This window comes from Phoenix dactylifera, chromosome 17 (assembly GCF_051530095.1).
Source record: "Phoenix dactylifera cultivar Ajwa chromosome 17, Ajwa_hap1_PhDact_Kaust_v1.1, whole genome shotgun sequence".
NCBI classification, from domain to species: domain Eukaryota; kingdom Viridiplantae; phylum Streptophyta; class Magnoliopsida; order Arecales; family Arecaceae; genus Phoenix; species Phoenix dactylifera.
In genome coordinates this window covers 8,133,477-8,153,787 of record NC_143206.1, presented here as the reverse complement: position 1 = coordinate 8,153,787, position 20,311 = coordinate 8,133,477, and the positions used below count along the sequence as shown (strand labels likewise).

The following is a 20,311-nucleotide window of genomic DNA, read 5'->3' as shown; positions in this document are numbered from 1 at the left end:
CTGTCAAAGCCTAATTGCTTAAGGAGAATTCGAGGAATTATTGAAGAGGGATGGTTTATGTGAAGGCCTGCCTGGAGCCCGGTCCACTTGACCGGCCCAACTGGGTCTCTTATTTCTCGCCCGCGTGTGCTTCACACGTGACGGGCAATAGCGGCGTCCTCCCAGTTTCCTCCGCGATCACCGGCGATTTCCTCTATGAATAGGATCCACTCCCTCCCCATAGCACTCCATCATCGAGCAATGCCTCTCATACTCTCTCTTTCTTCCGCTTTCCTCCCTTTGAAATCGCGATATCCTGTCACCATGCTCGCTGAAAATCGAGGCAGCCAACGCCACCGGAGCCGAGGTAAGGCCTTGGTCTTCCTCCTCTTTCTCCTCCTCTTGGTTCTGTCTCCACTCTTTAGATCCATTCTTCTGCTTGTGCTAGCTTTGCGCAACAAAAGTGCCTTTGAGGGATTCTCCAAACCCTGCCCCACACTAAAAGCTGAATGGAATAAGGGAAGGGAAAAGATGATAATAATAGCGGGAAAACTTGTGATTGAAAGAAAGAGCATAGAAGGGAGGGGAAGCACACTGAGTCCTTCTAACATGTTGATGTTTCAAGTTTCATGTGTAATCAGTTAATTACTACTCAGTGAACTATATTAACCATAGTATGTTAAAATGGGGATGTGAAGCTTTCCCAAGCCCTGAGGTCCCAATTAGAGGGGAAGCTCTCCTTTGTACCAAATCTTTATTTATTTTCATGCTAGAATACTTATCTTGATTTTTGAAGATCAGTATTATTATTGTTGTTGGTCTTGGTGCATATTCTAATGGGGCCACATGGATGCAGGATTCAAGCAAAAATATCCAGATTTGTGCCTTCTTGTTATTTTGGTTATTTGTCTAGACCTGGTCATCCTTCACCAAAGGATCCATCTTTGCAGAAATGGAATGTGACTGTGGCCTATAGTTCCATTATTCCATAAGGACCGGCCAAAACATATGAAACTAGGACCCATGAAGACAATAATTCTCAGTCAGTCAGTAAAGTTGATTATATTTCGATGAAAGTCTCAGTTGTTCGTAAGATCATAACCTTCCAACAAAATGTGTTTCTTATATGCTTATCTTATGTTGAATTAGGTATTTGTTGCTAATCCAAATAAGCCATGTGAGATCATCGAAGTCTTAGCAAACAATCATGCAGAATTGCTGATGTTGCATCACAATCTTCCTACAAGCAAAGGTAAGTTTTGTTGATTCTGTTATTGTTGTTTGATCATGTTATTTGTCCAAGGCATTCGGGCACACACCATCTTCTCAAGTTACAAAATTTAAATCAACTGCTGGAAAACATCATCATGTGAATTAATAGTAGTTCAACGATCATATGACTGAAAATATCTACAGTAGTATCTTTGACAGCTGAAAAGGAAGCAATTAAGTGGCTTTTAATCCATTTAGCAAAGAGATGAAAAAAAAGAGCGAGTGGCTATAGATCCTAATGGTCTTAATAAACATATAGTTTCTAGTCCATCTCTCACTCTCATGCACATACACACACATACACTCACTTCAAGTTTAAAGTGATGTTTGTCGTGCCCAATTTGGTCAATACTAATGTCGACATTTTGCACTGTCAGTGGATGCTTTAAAATCATAAGCTCTAGTTTAAAAAGCTTTGTAAAGCTTTATGCTATATTATCCAGATCCTTTGGTTTTTCCTTTCAACGAGATTGAAGTAGTAGGTTTCCAGCCCAGCAGTTTATGGAGAAGAGGGGAAAGTTTGAGGAGAGGAATAAGAAGAAGAGAGGGGACCTCATCATGGCACGCTGGAGCAGGAATTGAATCTGCACTTGGCTCTCATAAAGCCAGAGGAAAACAACCTTTCATTGCCACAGAATCCCCCTTTTTGATCAGCCGAACTTTCCGTAAGTTCCAACACCTCAGACTTTAACATGTTTATCAGTATAACTCTGGTGCACAGATCCATAAGACAGAAAATTTTAGATACTCGAAGGATCCAACATGAACACACTCGCCTGCGCTCAATACATGCATACAAGTCCATGTAACCTAGGCCTTGTGTTAATGAAAAGGCATGTTCTGACATTATCACATCAAGCTCATATCTTTACATATGTGATGGTTGTTTCTGATGAGTTTACTATGACTCTAAATAAAAACCAGCATTAATAAAACTTAAATGAGGAAACGATGTTTAGAGATAGACTAAGTGTCAAACGCACTGATATGAACTGCACATTGTTATGCAGCAGAGCACATAGCTGCAACACTGGTACAAAACGATACCAACTGATGTTAAAAATAAAATGATTTTGTGCTGGATTATGCTCTACAAATAGCATTTAAAATACTTTCTTCATAAGGGTGGTGAATAACGTAGAGATTCTTTATTCAAGCTCTTCTCTAAAGAAAAAGAATAAAGAATTCAAATAGCGATCTAAGAATGTTTGATTACAACAAGCTAAGTTGTTTTCGACAGAACCAATGATGCAACATAGGTAAAGGAGAGTAGTTTGCCTTTTGAATAAGGATACATAATTGAACTGTACATCTACAAATTAGAATGATAGGACTTGGGTGTGGAATTGGGCAAGTGTTAATCTTATATGATAGTAGGAGTCAAGATAGCCTATAACTTGTTCGAAATAGTGCTTATTTACTACCTAAAATCATAACTGAAGGCTGATTCATTAGTGTCTCTTTGACAAGATTAAATGACATTTATATCTGAAAAGCACCAAGATTGAAGGAGTCTTCATTTAGCTAACTTAAAGGTTTAGAAAGATACATGGTATCAAAAGCTAGAGTAGGAGCATTTAGTGTGCTTAGAATTGTCTAGGTGGAGGATTGGGAGTGCCATCATAATATCAAAGCAAGTATAGTACCAAAGGTTTGCCTATTGAGATAGGCCACCACATTGAAACATTTATATGGATTTAACCTTTGGCCATCTTATTAGACTGGGAAAAACATATGATAGGGCCATGAAATAAATTTTTGTTACTGGCTTGTTGTTTCAAAGTCTCTGAAGCATAGAAAGTGTAGTTTGGTGAAGTCATTGACCTAGACTCTTGCATAGATGTTTGCTTTGCATGGCCAAATTTTTCTGGCCAGTTCTACTGTTGGAAAAAAGGGAGGTGAAGTGTCAGTTTTGGGCCTTAAATTAGCATTTAATTATCATCAAAATCAGTTGCTCAGCGGATCCATTCATATTGGGGAAGTGGGAAATCGGGCAGCAAGCTATGATTAAATGGCCCATCCGCTCATGTCAAACTTAATTTAGTGTCGTTGTTATCTAGACATGGGTCTTGAGTGCTAAATGTTCAAGTGTCATAGGAATCCGGCACAATAGTTTTAAAAAACATTAGACATGGGGACATGTCTATACCTGTACATAAATTTTGTATATGCATAATACATATACATAAAATATAAATCCTACGGAATATATTTAAAAATGCGGTAAATAAGATTTTTGATAAATTTTGTTGGCAAAACCATTATTTTGGCCTAATAGTCTAGAAAGTGGAAGTGTTTTATAGCTGTCGAGTAAAGAATAAATACTCTGTAGTCTTGATAGCCCCGAGTGACATTGATGTGTCATTCAATTAGTGGGTCAAACTGTCACGCCCCGAATCGGTCACCTGGGTCAGCCATGTGACACAGCCACATACACCCTAAAAGGCCCCAGAGAATATGCAAGGCTTCAAAATTTATTACAACCTCAATATCACTAAACAATAATGATCTCAATTCATAACAAATAACAATACTTATACAATTACAAATTTATTCATACAACCGGTAACAATGATGCTTTATCCCTTTTATCTGTGATCTCAACCATAGCCAAGTATTAAAAAATCTGCAACTCTAAAAATAAGAGAAAAAGAAGATTGTGAGCTTTATAGCTCAGTAAGAATTTTTACACATTCGCACTAATATAGTAATATAGTTTGAAAATATCAATAAGCAACACCAAAATGAAAATATAAATTATGAAATCTTTTTTCAAACATCCAATATAACTTAATTAATTGACAAATATCCATATACACATGCATCAAGTATCCGGCTTATCAAAAAAGATATATCATAAATATCAATATGTAAACCTTTTATTCAGCATTCATTTCATTTGTCTTATCATTCGTTTCTCATTATCTTAATTTCAAGTTCCATAGCAATTATTTTTCTGGTTTAGACTAACCCAGTCCAAGACTGCTAAACAAAATCCCACGCATAAGCTCGTGGAGACTGTTCCACGCGTAAGCCCATGGAGGCTGTCCCACGCGTAAACTTATGGAGGCTATCCCACGCATAAACTTATAGAAGCGGTCCCATGTGAAGCCCATGGAGGCTATTTCATGACGAGGTTAGTCCAAACCATTTCTTATCCATCTGATTTATATGTTATCCTTGTTAAATCAAATTTCTATTACACAGTGTATTTTTTACAATCTCAAGGTATTTATGATCATTGTTCATATTGTTATGCTTTCAGTAACTAATACATATAACAATTATACAAGTATGTTCATACTGAAAATCACATAAAACATATCATCTCATGCAAAACCAACTTCATAAACACAAACCTCATGATGCAAAACCAGCGGTACAAATCGATAAACATGTATATATGTGTGTGTGTGTGTGTGTATATATTGGTGATTAGGTATAGGGATTCTTACCTCAATCACAACAAACTCAGCTACAATGCTACCAATCTACACCTAACATATTTAGTTAATTTAGCATCAATATAAAACCAACTTATCCCTTATCGATCACTCGCAATATAAATAAATCAATTATTCACTAATTACCTAATTTCAGAGTTCTAATATTCGAATTATCCATAATTCCTCTATCTTTCCTTAACTAATAATTAAAATGAATAAAAGGTTAGGATCTTACCTCGACGTAGAGACTAGTGCGTAAAATCACCTGTTGGCTTCTTCTTGCTTGGATGACTGCACCTCTATACAAAATCAAGGCCACTTACAAAAAAAAGATTCGTATAGAAAGATGTACGAGGTTGGCTTGATAACAATGCCAAATCATTTGAATCGGTCAGCATAACGTAACTCAATTTATCTGATCAAGAAACATATATCCAAGCAAAGGATAATAGATCGGGGCTTATCAATTATGGGTCCAATGGTAGCCGATAAAAGTCAGAGTGAAAGAAGGATAGGGTCAACTAGATAGCAGCGTCCGATGATCCAAGGCAGTCCGTCCTAGCCAATCCAGCCAGTCAACTTATGAAACAAAAATTAGATCATGGTACCTATAACATTATAAGCATTAATGATGATAAGCATTAATGATGATAAAGTCCAGTGTTGGTGAGCAAGGATCAAGGTGAGGGCCGACACACTGCACAACAACAAGCATAATTTGGGATTCTTTTTACTGAGGGTCAACCAGAGGCCTATTGAGGAGGCTAGGACCCTTCTCCAGGGCTCATAATCCATGCAGAGAGAGACAAGGAGAGAGAAGGGAAAACAAATAAAGGAAGAGGAAAGAGAAAGAGAGAGGTTAGAGGAGAGAGAAAGAAGAGAGAGGGTTCTCTTCTTTTTTCCCAAAATAGGGGAGAGCCCATCTCTCGCTTTCCTCTTTGAATTAGGGTGGTGGCGGCCCAGAGTCGGCGATGGCGGCCAATGGCGACCTTCAGCCATGGCACCACTAGCGACAGTGGCTGGTCGGTGCATAGAAGAGAGGAAGAATTAGAAAAAGGTAGAGAGGATGATCCACTCCAAAGTTGGCTAAATCTTGGCCGGCCCACTAACCAGCTGCCATAATCTCAGGGGTCCTAGAAGGCGGCAAAACCTGGCCAAACTCAATAGCTGGCAGCAATGAATGCGGAAGAATGGGCCGAAATAGTTTACCCCTGTTTCGAATGGTAATCTCAGTGATTCGTCGGTGCAAATCAAGATGACTGGGGCTGCATGACTAGGAAAAGAAAGAGAGAGGTGACATTTACCTCAGTCCGGCGAGATGATCCGACAGCTTTTTTGGCGGAGAATCGAGGAAAGAATGCGAAAATAAAACTCAGAATTGGTGGCTATTCCTCGACCATTCAACGATGGAGTTTGTAGGAGGAGGTGGAGGACCTTTAATAGATGAGATCCTAGAGTTTTAGATAATCTTAGATTGCCTTAGGAGTCCCGAATTCCGACGAGATCGGGGAGGAAGAAGACTCTCAACCAGAGTCTTCTTCTTCGCCTCTCACGTGCAGCAGAGCACGCTGAGCCATGGGCCTAGTCCTCTTCAGGCCGGCCCACTAGCCCAAGAAGGCTGGGCTATCATGCATACCTTTTGAGTATTACACCTACTCCGACGAATTGCACCAATATACTCTTGCCACGGTGGTTAATGGCGCTTGATAGCATCAATCCATGATAAAGGGTTCTATTTTCTTTCTAGTGGAGTCCGCCCTTGTTCCTTTCTAGAGACATCGAGAGGGAGGATGGCTTGGAGAAGAGGGGTTAGGTGACAACTAAGAAGTAAGAAGCCTTGACCTAACTTCCCCTCCTCCCCGATATTTTTTTCCCTGGTTAGCTTCTGTTCGAAAGACATGCCGGTGAAGAAGGAAGAAACATGCCCAAGCAGATATCTTTAGAGGAGGCTGTTAATGGTTTTGACTTTTTAGCATTCCTAACAACTTTTTTAGAATATAAGTTAGATTATTTTTTAGATTCTCCAAAGATATTAAAGTAAAGAGTTTGTTGTACAAGGAACCACATGTGGGTCAAGGCAGGGCCCTTAATTTTTGGGTCTTATTTTTTAAGAAAACCAAACATTACGTATAACCACCATAACCTTTTCATATTTACATAAGACTTTATAAGGCATTTTTTTTGTCAATTGCATCAGAAGTGTTAGGAAGGAAAGGACCTAAATATCCTTGCAATGATAATTTATGTGTAAAGTTGGTATGGGTGAGATCATTTTACAACTGCCCATTGCAAGTAGAAATTTATGTGTAGATACCATAACCATGTACGAGGCTCACTATCGACAATTTATGATACAATATTGGTACACCCGGAACAAGGGTTGGTTCGGCATATCGATACTCGGTACTCTCTCAATATCGAGTCTCGCTTCAATATTTGTATGGTATGGTACCCCCGATATGGGACTGTATGTACCGACACAACAAACTTTGGTTATAACTGTAAATTTGTGGCAAGGTACATAGCTGCAACTTGCAAGTGGACTAAGATTGGCCTATTTCCTGCTTAAATTAGTTTGAAGAGTTATGTGGGCCTATCCAAGCCCTAATTGTTCATATCAGGTTTGCATCAAAAAACCAAAGTCATAATACATAGTTGCATACAAGGCCAGAATGTGTTTGATCGAACATCTAATACATCTAGTACATGGTCATCTTATAGCTGCCCATTGCAAGTGGAAATTTATGCATAGATACCATAACCATAACCATCCAGTCTCTTCCTAACTATTTGGAGTAGGCAACTTTATGCATAGATTCATCTTAGAAAATGTGACTATATTTGAAAATTAGACCGAACAATCATACTTGAATTTATGCTAAGCAATATAGAAACTGGAGGGTAATCATCATCAAAGCACTTGCTTGATGTTAGGAACTAAAGGTGGTGACATAGGATTTAAAAATTCATGATCTGTATAGTTGCATTAGGACTTCTCATTTACGTGTGTTGGAAGGGTGTTACTAAGAGGAGGCTGAGGCATCAGCACTGGCCACTTCAGATAAATTTAGATGGAGCACTTCTCGTATAATCTTGACAATGTATTTGATGCCTACGGGCACTGGTTTATACTAAGATTCATTCACAAACTGTTTGGGGGAATATAATTTTTGCAGGTTCTTATGGACAATGGTTTTAGGTCCTATTTATTATTGGCATTAGAACCAAGGTTCACAATCTTGGAAATGGACCTTGTATCATTACCATGCTGATATAGTGTCGATACATCTAGAATAAGAGTTGGTTCGGTGTACCTATACTTGGTATGCTTCCAATATTGAGTCTTGGTTTGATACTTTTAGGCATGGTACTCCTATTACGGGGTTGTATGCACCGATATGCTGAACCTTCATTAGAACCATAAATATATGGCCAGGTACATAGCTACAACTTGTCAGTGGACCGAGATTGGCCCATGTCTTGTTTAAACTAGTCTGACAAGTTATGTCGGCCTATTTAAGCTGTTCATCAGTCTTGGATTGAAAAATCAAAGCATAATGCATGGTTGCATGCAAGGTCAGAATGTGTTTGATACAATATCTAATAGATTTGCTTGGTTTTGCTGTCACAGAAAGTTAACTGATCCTAACAACAGAATTGTTGGCGACATGTATGTCTTGCTTTAATATGATGATTACATGTACTGTTTGACAAAAATGGTTTGATAATTTAAAATGTACCTGGAGGATGTTGTTAGGCAAGTTCAATGCTCATGAATTTATGAGTGGGCATGAATGATCAGGGCAACATAAAAATTTTGCTCTGTCAACCTTTCATATAAAGGTCGACACTTTTTAATATATTATTATGTGTGTGTATGTTTATACACAAGCTTTTGGGAAAGTCTCTATAATGAATATTTCCTTTTTGTTACATAGGAGGGTCAGTTTTTTTTGTTAAGTTGCAAAGGCAAGGGTTTCTTGGTGTACAGCCATACATCATCAGCATCCTAGCTAGGACCTTCACATTGTTCAATGATGCAGATTTGTCAGAAGTAAGCTTTTCTTATAAGCTTTTTTATCTTCTTTCAAGGTTATAAATGCTATTATATATTTTTTACATCTATTCTAATATCCAACCCAAACTCCTGAGTGGCACCTCATCTGTTTGTGTCTGCATTGTCCACCTCCACTTTCCATTATTCTATAGATATTCTTCTCTCTTATAAATATACCCTCTTGATTTTAGTTCTTGCTCTCTAAAGGAAGCAAGTACACCAGCCAAAAATGAAAGTGTGAATATCTAGTTGCATAGAAATCAGAAAACACAAATCGATGGTGATGATAACAATCTGTTGCTTCCTCTTGCATGGATACCTATTCTAGCATCGGTTTCTGGCACTCCCGTGGTCCCATGTGCACTGCGCATGCTGTGTTCTCATCTAAGAAAACCTGAGCCACCAACACAGCAGAATGTTTGTAGGTCTTTGGTTAACAATTCTGCTGGACAATAATTAGATCGATGATCCAATAGTTGCAATAAAAGCCAAAAAGATCTTACAGTTTCAGTGTGTATGAAGAATGTTGACATGTAGTGGTGAAATGATTAGTGCATGCTGACTTTATTTCTGTGATATACAGAGAGCCAAAAAATGGCAGGAATACCCTTAAACTTTTCTTATGCCATGCAAGTCAAGCCATGTGAATTTGCATGTCACTGAGATTTTCATATTCTTACACTTCTAATAAAGAGAAAAGTCCAAGGAAGTGCCTCTATTGAAAAACAATGTATTAGTCACCGAAACATCTTCTCTTTTGCCTCCACAAAGCAACTTAAAACATTTTCAGAATTACTGTTTTGTCATCATACTTGGTCCCTTTGTGTGGAGCTATGAGTTCACCTCAATAAATAAAATCTTTTCTTTACTAAATACATTTCTCATGTTTCTCTCTACCTAAATATCACTTATGACAGCAAAATTGAAGCACCGTTCTTATGTGAAAATATTATAAACAATCCACACATATGTAAAAAGAATTTAATACGGTAATTCTAGTCTTGGACTTTTTACTAGTTGAGGGATCCCAATTATCGAACGAGTACATCCTTTTAAGTCAGCAATTCTCTTATGCCTTATGTATGTTAAACTTTGGCTTTGCACTTTTAAGTGACCCACATCGGTAATGAATGTAATCATGCTTGGGCAGTTATCCTTACAATGGCTAGTAAATTGAGGTGTGGAGATCTGTCTAGTTTGCTACACAATGAGCTGTCATAGGGTTGCTTCTTGCTCTCTTTTTTTTTCGGGTTTCTTTTTATTTTTATCTGATTTTCCTTTGTTTTTCTAGGTGAAGATGAGCAACTTGAAAAGGAGAGAGATTTAATAATCAAGGAGATTGAAAGACTTTCATATCTATCGCAGGCAGCTGCTTAGTAAAAATGTTTTGAGTTTAGATGTTTTCCTGGTTTTTTCCTTAATCGTCCATGCTTGGATCTATGATAGCTCTTGATTGTGAAAGCATTTATGTTGAATTAATCTGCCCACTAAGAAAAAATGGTTTGTTGATGGAGGATTTGAAAATTTAATGTGTAATAACCATCAGTCCCCGGATGTAAGAACGAGAGGATAGACAACCTATTGGAGGCTTGACTTCCTTTAAAACAAAATCCAAAAAAAAGAAGAGTATAAGTATTAAAGATTGAGGCCTCAATATTTCTTTAGTGATCTAGTGGCATTCAACATAGATATTGTGATGATCTCTCGAGTTTGGAAAGTGCAATTTTGCAGCTTTGTCATATTGGAAGTGTAGGGACAGCGTAATTCCAGAATGTTATGATCATGCTGGGATCAGATATCATAAAGAAGTATGAAGTCTTATTTTAGTTGAGAATGTTATGTTCGGCAATTAGTTTTGGCCTGGAGGACAGTATAGTTGGAAACAACATCAGTTCCCTCCCAAGTTGCAACTAGGCTATTTCTCCCTCATGCTTCCCTCCCCAATGCACCGATTAGAAATAAATTTTTGACCACTTCTATTTATTTTACGTTTCCTACCATTTGTGTTGGTAAATGTTTCAGGTACCTTATGTTGCTTATGTGATCGATGGTCTTATTTGTAGGGGATGAAGAAGGGCTAAACCTTCTAGGAAGAGAGGAAGGGGAGTCGAGAGAGAGAGAGAGAATAAATAGAAGATCTGAAATAAATAGTAGAAAGGTTAAGCAAACATCTAGCAGAATCGTTAAATAAATCTAAAATATATAGAAAATCTAGATGAAAATCTAAAATGCCATGACTCATGAACCTAGACATGGAAAGGTTAAATAAACAGTAGTTCAAGTATTGTTAGAAGGGGATCATTTACCTATAGAGATAGAATTACTGAGCTTATGCAATAAAAAAACTATGCAGCCTGACATGTGGCAGATATTCTAGTATGGACTGTGGAATCTATAATTCTCTAAATTCCAACCAAGTTATCAAAAAAAGCGAAAGAATAAGAAGAAAAGAAAAGGAAGGCATTGGAGTATGTTAGGGGAGAATGCAAAAGGGGTTGCGGAACCAGGAGAGCTCACTCCCAACACTCCCGTAACTTGCTTTCTGCCGCCTCCCTGATCACCCTTTCACCGTTTTCATCCGCCGCTAGGCCTCTGTCGTCATTCGAGCGCCACCCTCTGAAACACTAGGATATAACTAGGGGTTGAAGAAGTGGTAAGATCTGGGCCTAGAATAGTTTTTTAGCTTTTTATTTGATTTACTAGGTAGAAAATATTTTTTTAATCCTTAATTCCCATATCAACAAATTTAAAAATGACGTCCAATCATGTGACTTTAGAGGACAGACGACATTGAGCTTCGTTTGCATGATTTTCTGATTTCGTATGATTTCTTAACCTTCTTGACCAAACTTCCACAAGTTGAACTTCACTATCTGGATTACTAGCACCCTAAAACTTCATGGTGCAAAAATATATTTTTCCTAATAATTATTAGTTATCATAATAATATATATGATGAATATTTGTCTCTTATTATAATAATATATCCAATTTATAATGACAAGTTATTTCATAGTGACTTAATTAATATAGTAATTATTGTTATAATAATTTAGTAATATTTAATAATAATTTAATAATATCATTATTTTTTATTATAATTATAAAAATAGTATGATAACTATTATAGTATAATAGCAGAAAGGCAGTTCATTGTTTCCGGGGGTAAATTTAGTAAATCATGTTCTAATCTCAGAGCTATACAAGCACACATAACAGAAATAGAAATAGTATAACAAATAAAAATAGTGTGTAGAAATTCAGAAAACTGCTGAATCTTAGCTTAGAGCTATTAGCTATTAATTAAATATGAGCTATATAGTTCGTAGTTTGATTGTTATATTTACATCATTATATCTATTGCAGGAAACCATATAACTTACAACATTATACGATCAAATAGCTGCAATTGTATTTACAATTTTCAAATATATAAAAATCAAATAGAAACAGTTTTCACAACAACAACTTCAATTGCAGCATTTCTAATTGCAACCTGTAATTGAATTACATGCAATAGAGGTGTAGGCATAGAAACAAACCCCAAAGAAAACAGAACAAATAGCAGTAACTTCTAGGGAGCAGCAAAGCTACATTTCCTGAAATATATAAAGGACACAAAAAGGAGAGGAATTGTCATGCAATCTACCCTGTAGATTTTACCTCTAGGATCATCTATCTAGTATCTGTGCCCAATATCAGAAACAGAGGTGCCAGTAACAAGGAATTCAGCTTCTGTTTCTCTTGAAGCTTACTAATTCACTGCCCAGAAAAATGCCAAAGAGTGGCAAGAAAACATCAAGGCCTTCATGGCTGCCCTCTTCCAAGAAAATACTCTTTTAACTCCATTCTTTTTCCTCCTTCCATATTAACCAGAGAAGTGCCAAAGTTTGTGAGAAAACATCACTAGTAACATTTGCCCATAAAAGCAAACAAGAAAAACAATGTTAGTGACAGTAGTATGCTCAATCAAATAGCTTTTATACGATACTACTTAAAAATAGTTAGAGCACCCAAAGTGGATGTTGAAATAATGAATAAAGTACATCTCCATCTTTCAATTATTTTTGGTACATAAAGCAGAAGCACTGTCCAAAGTCTCCATATCCGATATTTATAGATCGAAGGACATGAAATAAATTAAGGTTCAGAGAAAACAATCAACGTAACATTGCATGCCAAATAACATCTTCTGAAAGGGGGTTAAGCTAATCTCTTCCTAGTGTCCATTTAAATGCGTAACAACAGCAAAAGCAAATCTATCAAGAAGATTCATACGAAGCCACTTGATCATTGGAAGTCTGGAAATCTTTAAAAAGTTTATCTAAAGCATAGTATGTCGTTTCTTCTGTTACTAGATTTAGAATAGCAAGAAATTCAATGCTGAAATGATCGACAAGAAAGCTGCTTGTACCATGAACGGTCTTAATTCATCCTGAAGCTAAATTTGTTGCTCATCTGACATAGCAAGAGAAAATAAAATGAGAAAAAATGAATGAAAAATTCCAATGTGTATCCCTCCAGCTCCCACTTGACCTCTTGAAAAATTCTCGTCAGAATCATGAATTGGCTCATAATAGTTTATGTGAACAGTGTAGTGCGGCTACCATCACATATTAGGAACTACATTGGCGTGCATGGACAAACTAATCTAAACTTGCCACTAGATTCCCCCAGCAGGAAGGAGAATGTGAGGGAACATAAATAATTGTACTCACTAATTTCAGTTTCATTTGAGAGAGAGAGAGAGATGGGATTGTACCTGGAAAGGACTGGGATAACATTAAGCTGTAGATGGTCTTCTAAAGCAAGAAAAGGAAGGAAGGAATGTGTTGAAGTTGCTCCTCCTCTCAGATGATATTTCGGTAATTGGGATGCGTGAGATGAGGTCCCAATACGGTCCTCCTCTCTTGCACTGTCTCTCTAGGTTGGGGCACCCTTTAATGAGCAGATATCGAAGGCCGGGGAGTCGTCGTTGAAGACCTTCTGGGAGTGATGACAGCCGAGGGCAATGGCTAATAGACAGATCCTGAAGGGCAGTGAGGCCCTGCATCTCTTCTGGCAGAGATGACAATTTGCTGCAACTGCTGATCTTTAGAGACTCGAGTGCAGCGAGGTGTCCCAGCCCTTGTGGCGAAGATTCCAAGCCATGAAGCTTCCTGATATCCATCTTCTTGAGTGTTGTTAGGTGCCCCAGATCTATCGACAGAGAAGTCAGGCTTGGGCAATCTGAAATGCTGACACTCTGAAGGGAAGTGGCATGTCGCAGGCCTTCCGTCAAGGAATTTATTTTGGGGCAGGAGTCAAAATTCAGTAATCTGAGGAATGCAGGCAACTTGGGCAATTCCAGCAGACCATCACAATGTTTAATATACAGCTCTTCCAGGTTTGGTACGTGTCGCAGGCCTTCCGTCAAGGAATTCAATTTGGGGCAGCTGTTAACACACAATGATCTGAGGGAAGCAGGCATTTTGGGCAATTCCAGCAGACCATCACAATATGTAATATTCAGCTCTTCCAGGTTTGGTAGGAGTCGCAGGGCTTCCGTCAAGAAATTCAATTTGGGGCAGCTGTCAACACTCAGTGATCTGAGGGAAGCAGGCAACTTGGGCAATTCCAGCAGACCATTACAATTTATAATATCCAGCTCTTCCAGGATTGGTAGGAGCTCTCCATCCCCTGATGATGACGGGGATAATGGCAAAGGTGACGGGCCAACCAACTTGTTGCAATCGCAGATACTTAACTTCTTCAGTGATTTCAGGCCCTCCGGCCAGTAGACCAGATCATCACAATATTTTATCCTCAAAGTGAGGAGAGAAGTAAGGGAAGAGAGTGTCGTCAGACTACGGTTCATTACTAAACTTTGGAGAGATGGTAGCTCTGGCATGGTCTTCAAATTTGGGCAATTAATGATCTCAAGCTCAGCAAGGTGAGGGAAAACCAACGTGACCTCTGCAGTTCCTTCAAACTCTGACCACTTCTCCAAGCTCTGCATCGTATCCAACGCCAGTGTTTTCAGTGAGGGGAATGCTCGCACTGTGCCATTACTTGCATTGCTATAGATGGTGCTGCCGCAAATGTGCTTGACGTTATGCATGTTAAACAAGTTGAGAAATTTGAGAGAAGGTAGCTGCCACAAAGGCAGGAGATGTTGACATCTTGTGCAAACTCCTAGATGGATTTCAACTACATTTTGCAGCAATAGAGAGTCCATCATCCACATTGGAAAGCTGCCACCCCCGTAGCACCATACTGTCAGCAGCTTTAAGCCACCATAAGGTCTAAGGGCTCCCAACACCTCTTCAGCATTTGTTGCTGGCAAATCATCTTCAGCACCTTTTGTATAGCCTGGGAGATCCCACTCACTCAAATCCCAGCATAATATTAATGAGCTAAGGTTTTGTTTGGAACTAAGATTAGCTTTTTTAGCATCTGCTGCATCCCTCACATTCCTCAGGTTATACAGCTCTAGAAGGCCACCGAGATTTAAGCTATTCAACTCACCAATACGCCTTTCATCATCATTGCCTACGATGTATTTGGTCAATGTTCGCAGGCTGCTCAATTGCCCGATACCTGCTGGCAGCTGCTTCAGACTAGGACATCTGTCAATGTAGAGATGCCTCAGGCTACTCATATTTCTCATGTCTTCGGGCAGCTTATGTAGGTTCCAGCAGGCAGAGAGTTCTAAAGTTTGTAGATTGAAAAGTGTGCTGGTGGCATCCGGTAATGCCTCAATATCGGTACCACAGAGGTTGAGGTATCTCAGATGTTTCAAATATCCAAGTGGAAGAGGCAGCCGTGTGATATCACTACAATGTAGATCCAATGCTCTCAAGGACGAACTTGCAGGAATGCTAGCAGAGAGTCCCCTGCATTGGAGAGTGCGAATATTTGGATAATTATTCAATTGAACTTTCCTAGATGTACACAAGTGACGGGTTTTCTGAGATATATCTTCCCGCCTGGCAGGGTCCAGGCATTCGTTCCCCATAATGGATCGTGCCAGATCGTGCATGAGGTCATGCATCTTGCATGTTGTGTTATAATAAAGTTCACGCCAGGGTGAGAAAGGATACCGCTCCTCAGCTCCCTTGATATCCTGAAAGAAAGATCTCCAAGCCAACTCATTAAAAATCTCATGCCCTTTGTCCTCCAACTCCTTTCTTCCATCGGTTGGAATGAATCCGTTGGACATCCATAGTTGAATCAACACATCCTTTTCCATCTCATAATCCTTCGGAAATATGGCACAAAAAGCAAAGCATTGTTTTAAATGGGAAGGCAAATCACTGTAGCTCAACCTTAGTGCTGGCAATATCCCATCTTCACCGACCTGCAGATCCCAAATGTCGCTATCCCTCACGGACAACCATTCCCATTCCTGGCTCTTGGAATGCATTAAGCCCCCCAGTGTCTTCACTGCCAGAGGCAACCCATCACATTTCTTGACAATCTCCTTGCCGATGTTTACGAGATTTTGAGGCTCTTCTGCTCCCCCTTCAAATGCTCTCCTTCTAAACAATGCCCAGGAGTCATCCTCAGTCAAATACGATGGGCGATAAGGGCCGAGGGTACCCATTATCGACGATGCCAGCTCACTTCGTGTGGTCACAACAATCCTGCTCCCTTCTCCTCCAGTTTCTAGTAAAGTTCTTAGCTGATCCCACTTTGCCTGATCCTCATTCCAAATATCATCTAATACAAGTAAGTACCTCTTCCCACTTACAACTTCTCGAAGGCGGCGTTGTAACAACTCCATGGTTGATAGCTCGCACTCTTTCCCTGTGGCTGAAGCTATTACTGCTTTAGCAAGTTTCTCAACATGGAACTCATCCGACACACAGACCCATATGAGCGGCTGGAAATGTTTCTCCACCCTCTCATCTTTGTAAATCAATTGGGCCAGTGTGGTCTTACCCAAACCCCCCATCCCAACTATGGGAAGGACTGCAACATTCTGGTTGGTATCATGATCCAGTAGCAACTTCACTATTCTTTCTTTATCTTCCTCCCTACCAATGACCTCTGACTCATCAACATAGGAGTAAGTTTGTGGCCTGTCCCTCGTTTGTGGTTGGGTTTCGACCTTGAAACCAAATTTATTTCCCTCCTCTACTAGATTCTCTATTTCTTCAACAATAGCATTCAACTTTCGCCCCATCTTAAAACGAAACCAAACTGGATTATGAAGAGAAAAGAAGCTGCGCACCTTTTTTGTCATATCAACCTGAATCTCTGCCTTCCGCCGCATTGCTTCGACATTGAACTCATCCAGGATGTCGTCTGCTTCGTAGGCTGCATCCTTCAGATCCCCCAACCAGCTCTTCACAGCCGCATCCTTGACTTGTCGCTCCTCTGCATCTCCAAGTTTGGACTGGATTGCCAACAGATTTCTTTCCAGCTTTTTTAGCTTCTTTTGGATGCCCCACATCACTCCAAACTGTTGGAGAACATGGTCGGTTGTCTTCTTCACCACCACCGATAGCAAGGCTGAGAGAAGCACCTGAGCCATTACTCCAGGCTGCAAAGAGTCTCTCCGATTGATTTGGGAAGAAAGGAATTAGGATGGTGCGATTTGTGGACCAAGTTATGAACAAGATAAATGAGGATATCAAATCTCTCACTTCGCTTCCGGACCTTGCAAGTAATTCTTTCCTCCTAACTATAACAGAACAGATTCTTTGAGTGGCATCTAAGCTATCTTGAGTAGCATCTAAGCTATCTTGATGCTATCTTGAGCAGCATCTAAGCTATTATTTTGATGTTATCTTGAGTAGCATCTAAGCTATTATCTTGATGGCTTTGCTTCCTTTCTGACTTGTGGGAAAACACACAAGTGTTTGCCCATCAACTTTGCTTTCATGGGTGGGAAAACACTTGTTGGAATCTTTTGCCATAGAATAATTTTCCTTCTTGACGTTCAAATTCTGGTGGGTTATAAAAAGTTGCCACATACTCGAGTGGATATGACTGTTTTGGTCTCAGGACTTCACATCGATCATTACACACATGCCTACAAACTTTGGGCAGTTGGCTGATAGGAACTTTCAGTCATGAACGTTTCGATGACAAGTGTTTAGTTAGGCAAAATAGATTTCTCACCCCTTATCTTTTTGTAGCTTTATTCGTTAGCTTGCTGATTTTGGGGCTGGCCATGTCTTATTTAATTTCTAGTCTTGGTGAGATTTTTCAAATACACTTGTATATTTTACTGTGCACTCTCAAATAAGGGAGAGAGGCTCATGATTAAATTGCCATAAGCATTGAGGACTTTGGAATAAAAAACTTTTACTCGACAGGCAACTGGCCCTGAATGACAGTCAAACAAGGGGACAATTAAAGCAACATCTAGAAATCGTTTTCTCCTTGTATTTGTAATGGAAATGTGGTCCGTGCCATTTTCAATTTAATTGCTGCAACTCCTATGTTAGATAATGCTTCTTCTATATGTACTTTAAGTGTGAACGCAATAAACAGGCAAAGATGATTAATTTGGGGGATAACACAAAAAAAGCAAATATTTTATAAACTTTTGCATAGAATCATAGGCAAATAAGGAATCTAAGATCTCTTTCTTCTTCAAATTTCAAGTTACCTAAACTTATTTCATTTGATGGTGTCCTGAATCATTCCTATGACACTTGGGACGAAGTATAAGATTCTAATTTCCAGCCTTCCACTTGGGTACAACTGCATAAGGTCAGAGCGCCTCTAGAGCCACAAGTTAACTACTATAGTGGATGCACCCTCCTAGTTTTAGTATCTCTAGGACATGGAAAAAAAAAGGAGTGCACTCAAATATAAATATCTATTTACCAATTTACAGAAATTAAAAAGAGAAAATCTTAGTACAGCTGGGCCGTCGTTGGATGTCCTTAGCATGCGACAGGGAAAGAAATATTCTTTCACAGGTCCCGGCTACGGTCGTAAAGGCGAAGTTTTTAAAAAGAGAGAGAATATTACTTTATAAAAAAAAGACGAAAGATGCTTGTCTTTAAAATTCCAACCTACGCGTGGACAAGAATCGCGACAATAATTTTGCTGAAGGGACCACAATTCTTACGTGCTTTACGTGCGGAAAACTTTGGCTGCACACTTCTAACTTCTAAGTGATCCACATCGGCAATGAAGATAATTATCCTTGGGCAGTTATCTTCACTATGGAGATCTATCTGGTTTGCTAAACAATGGGCTGTCATAGGGTTGCTTCATGCCTTTTCTTTTCTGGCCGTCTTTGGGGGAGATTAGCCGATGATTAGGCCTCTGACGATGCTTTATAAAGCGTCGTCTTGGAAAAGATTAGGCCGAAGATAATTAGGCCTCCGACGAAGCTTTTAAAAGCATCATGTTAGCTCACTATATATGGCTTCCGACGACGCTTTCTAAAGCATCATCTTAGGCAAAAAATGTTGGGAGGGCTTTCGACGACGCTTTTAAGCGTCGTAGGATTGTAACGACGCTTATAAGCGTCGTCTAATCTGAATTTCTTCCGACGCTATTAAAAAGCATCGGCAAATTTCAGCGCGGTGCCTAAATTGCCGACGCTTCTTTCTTGCGTCGGCGGGTAAGAGTCGGAAAAACTCACTTTTGTTGTAGTGACAGTACCGGGATGTAGGGCCATTCCAAAAATAACGGCACCATGTCGATGTTAGCAATATATCTCCTAACTAAATAAATAAATCTATAAATTCAATTAATAAAAAATCTTAAAGGAAATAATATACATGCATATCATTCGGCATCCAAATAATTCTATTTTAATACAAAATAAATCTATTCTAGCACAAAGTAAATCTATGCATTTAATAAGTTTATATCATAGAATTTCAAATCCTACCAATCTACTAATATTAAATTAAAAATAAAGGTAGAAGAAAGTAGCCTGATTGAAAGCAGGTCGAAGCGCGTAGACGCTGTCCCAAAGAAGTATTTGCCCCCACGTACGGGTCACCCGGCAATCCTTCTCGGAGATACGACGACCCTACAACCTCTTCTTCGGCACGTCTCGGAAGAAGTCAAAGCGAACCCGATCGGACTTGCAGATCCAGCAAAGAACGGAATGAAAAGAACTAAATAAACTGAATAAAAAATGTAAAAATAAAATTTGGAAGTGGCTAAGAGGGAGAAGAATTTTTCCAGAATTTTTCCACTATTTTTCTGAAATTTTTCGTGTGTCAAAAGAGATGAAATAGGGGGTATATATAGGGGTTTTACGCAGGGGCAAAATGGTCTTTTCGGCGGACGCGTCCGCGCTCTTCTCGCGACCATGGGCAACGTGCGCCAACGGGCGCACGCGTCCCATTTAATGCCAACGAAAACGCCAACGGGCGTTTTCGTTTTCAAACGAGCACGCGGCCGCAGCCGCGGCCGTTTCCAAAGCGTAACGCCCGCTGGGCGTTACCTTCTTCTTTTTTTTTTCTCTCAAACGCGCACGCGGCCAAATTTCGGGCCGCGTGCGCATTTAAATTTTTCCCAACAATCCCCCACAAAAATTTAAATAATTTTAAAATCAAAATAAAATGCTGGATATCTTATATTATGTAATAGGTGT

General features: G+C 39.2%; 2 protein-coding genes across 14 annotated transcripts; one reads left to right on the top strand and one right to left on the bottom strand.

The window, feature by feature from the left end:
• Positions 1–206: 206 nt before the first annotated feature.
• LOC120112877 (uncharacterized) lies at positions 207–11,209 on the top strand. Of its 13 annotated transcripts, none has more exons than XR_015974528.1 (6): positions 207–346; positions 1,129–1,231; positions 1,695–1,916; positions 4,217–4,387; positions 8,636–8,751; positions 10,046–11,209. XR_015974528.1 is itself a non-coding variant. In XM_039132861.2 (6 exons), exons 3-6 carry the CDS (start codon positions 1,201–1,203, stop codon positions 10,079–10,081), a joined length of 405 nt encoding a protein of 134 aa, XP_038988789.1. In that variant the 5' UTR covers positions 216–346; positions 836–1,021; positions 1,129–1,200; the 3' UTR covers positions 10,082–11,209. The 13 variants fall into 13 exon arrangements, 3 of the variants coding, with proteins under 3 accessions (XP_038988787.1, XP_038988789.1, XP_038988788.1); XR_015974532.1 differs by adding an exon at positions 836–1,021 and having other exon boundaries at positions 216–346; positions 1,721–4,387; XM_039132861.2 differs by lacking the exon at positions 4,217–4,387 and adding an exon at positions 836–1,021 and having other exon boundaries at positions 216–346.
• A 998-nt stretch (positions 11,210–12,207) lies between these two features.
• LOC113461965 (putative disease resistance protein RGA4) lies at positions 12,208–19,123 on the bottom strand. The gene is made up of 2 exons (XM_039132862.3): positions 13,517–19,123; positions 12,208–12,660 (listed from the first exon to the last, which is right to left on the bottom strand). Exon 1 carries the CDS (start codon positions 17,270–17,272, stop codon positions 13,538–13,540), a length of 3,735 nt encoding a protein of 1,244 aa, XP_038988790.1. The 5' UTR covers positions 17,273–19,123; the 3' UTR covers positions 12,208–12,660; positions 13,517–13,537.
• Positions 19,124–20,311: the final 1,188 nt, after the last annotated feature.

Excerpts from the sequence above, each read along its gene's own strand:
- LOC120112877 (XM_039132859.2), top strand. The coding sequence starts at position 1,201 with ATGTTGCATCACAATCTTCCTACAAGCAAAG. Across the intron at positions 1,917-8,635 it reads TTTGATCAGCCGAACTTTCC|GAGGGTCAGTTTTTTTTGTT; the intron begins GTAAGTTCCAAC and ends TTTGTTACATAG. Across the intron at positions 8,752-10,045 it reads ATGATGCAGATTTGTCAGAA|GTGAAGATGAGCAACTTGAA; the intron begins GTAAGCTTTTCT and ends TTGTTTTTCTAG.
- LOC113461965 (XM_039132862.3), bottom strand. The coding sequence starts at position 17,272 with ATGGCTCAGGTGCTTCTCTCAGCCTTGCTATCGGTGGTGGTGAAGAAG.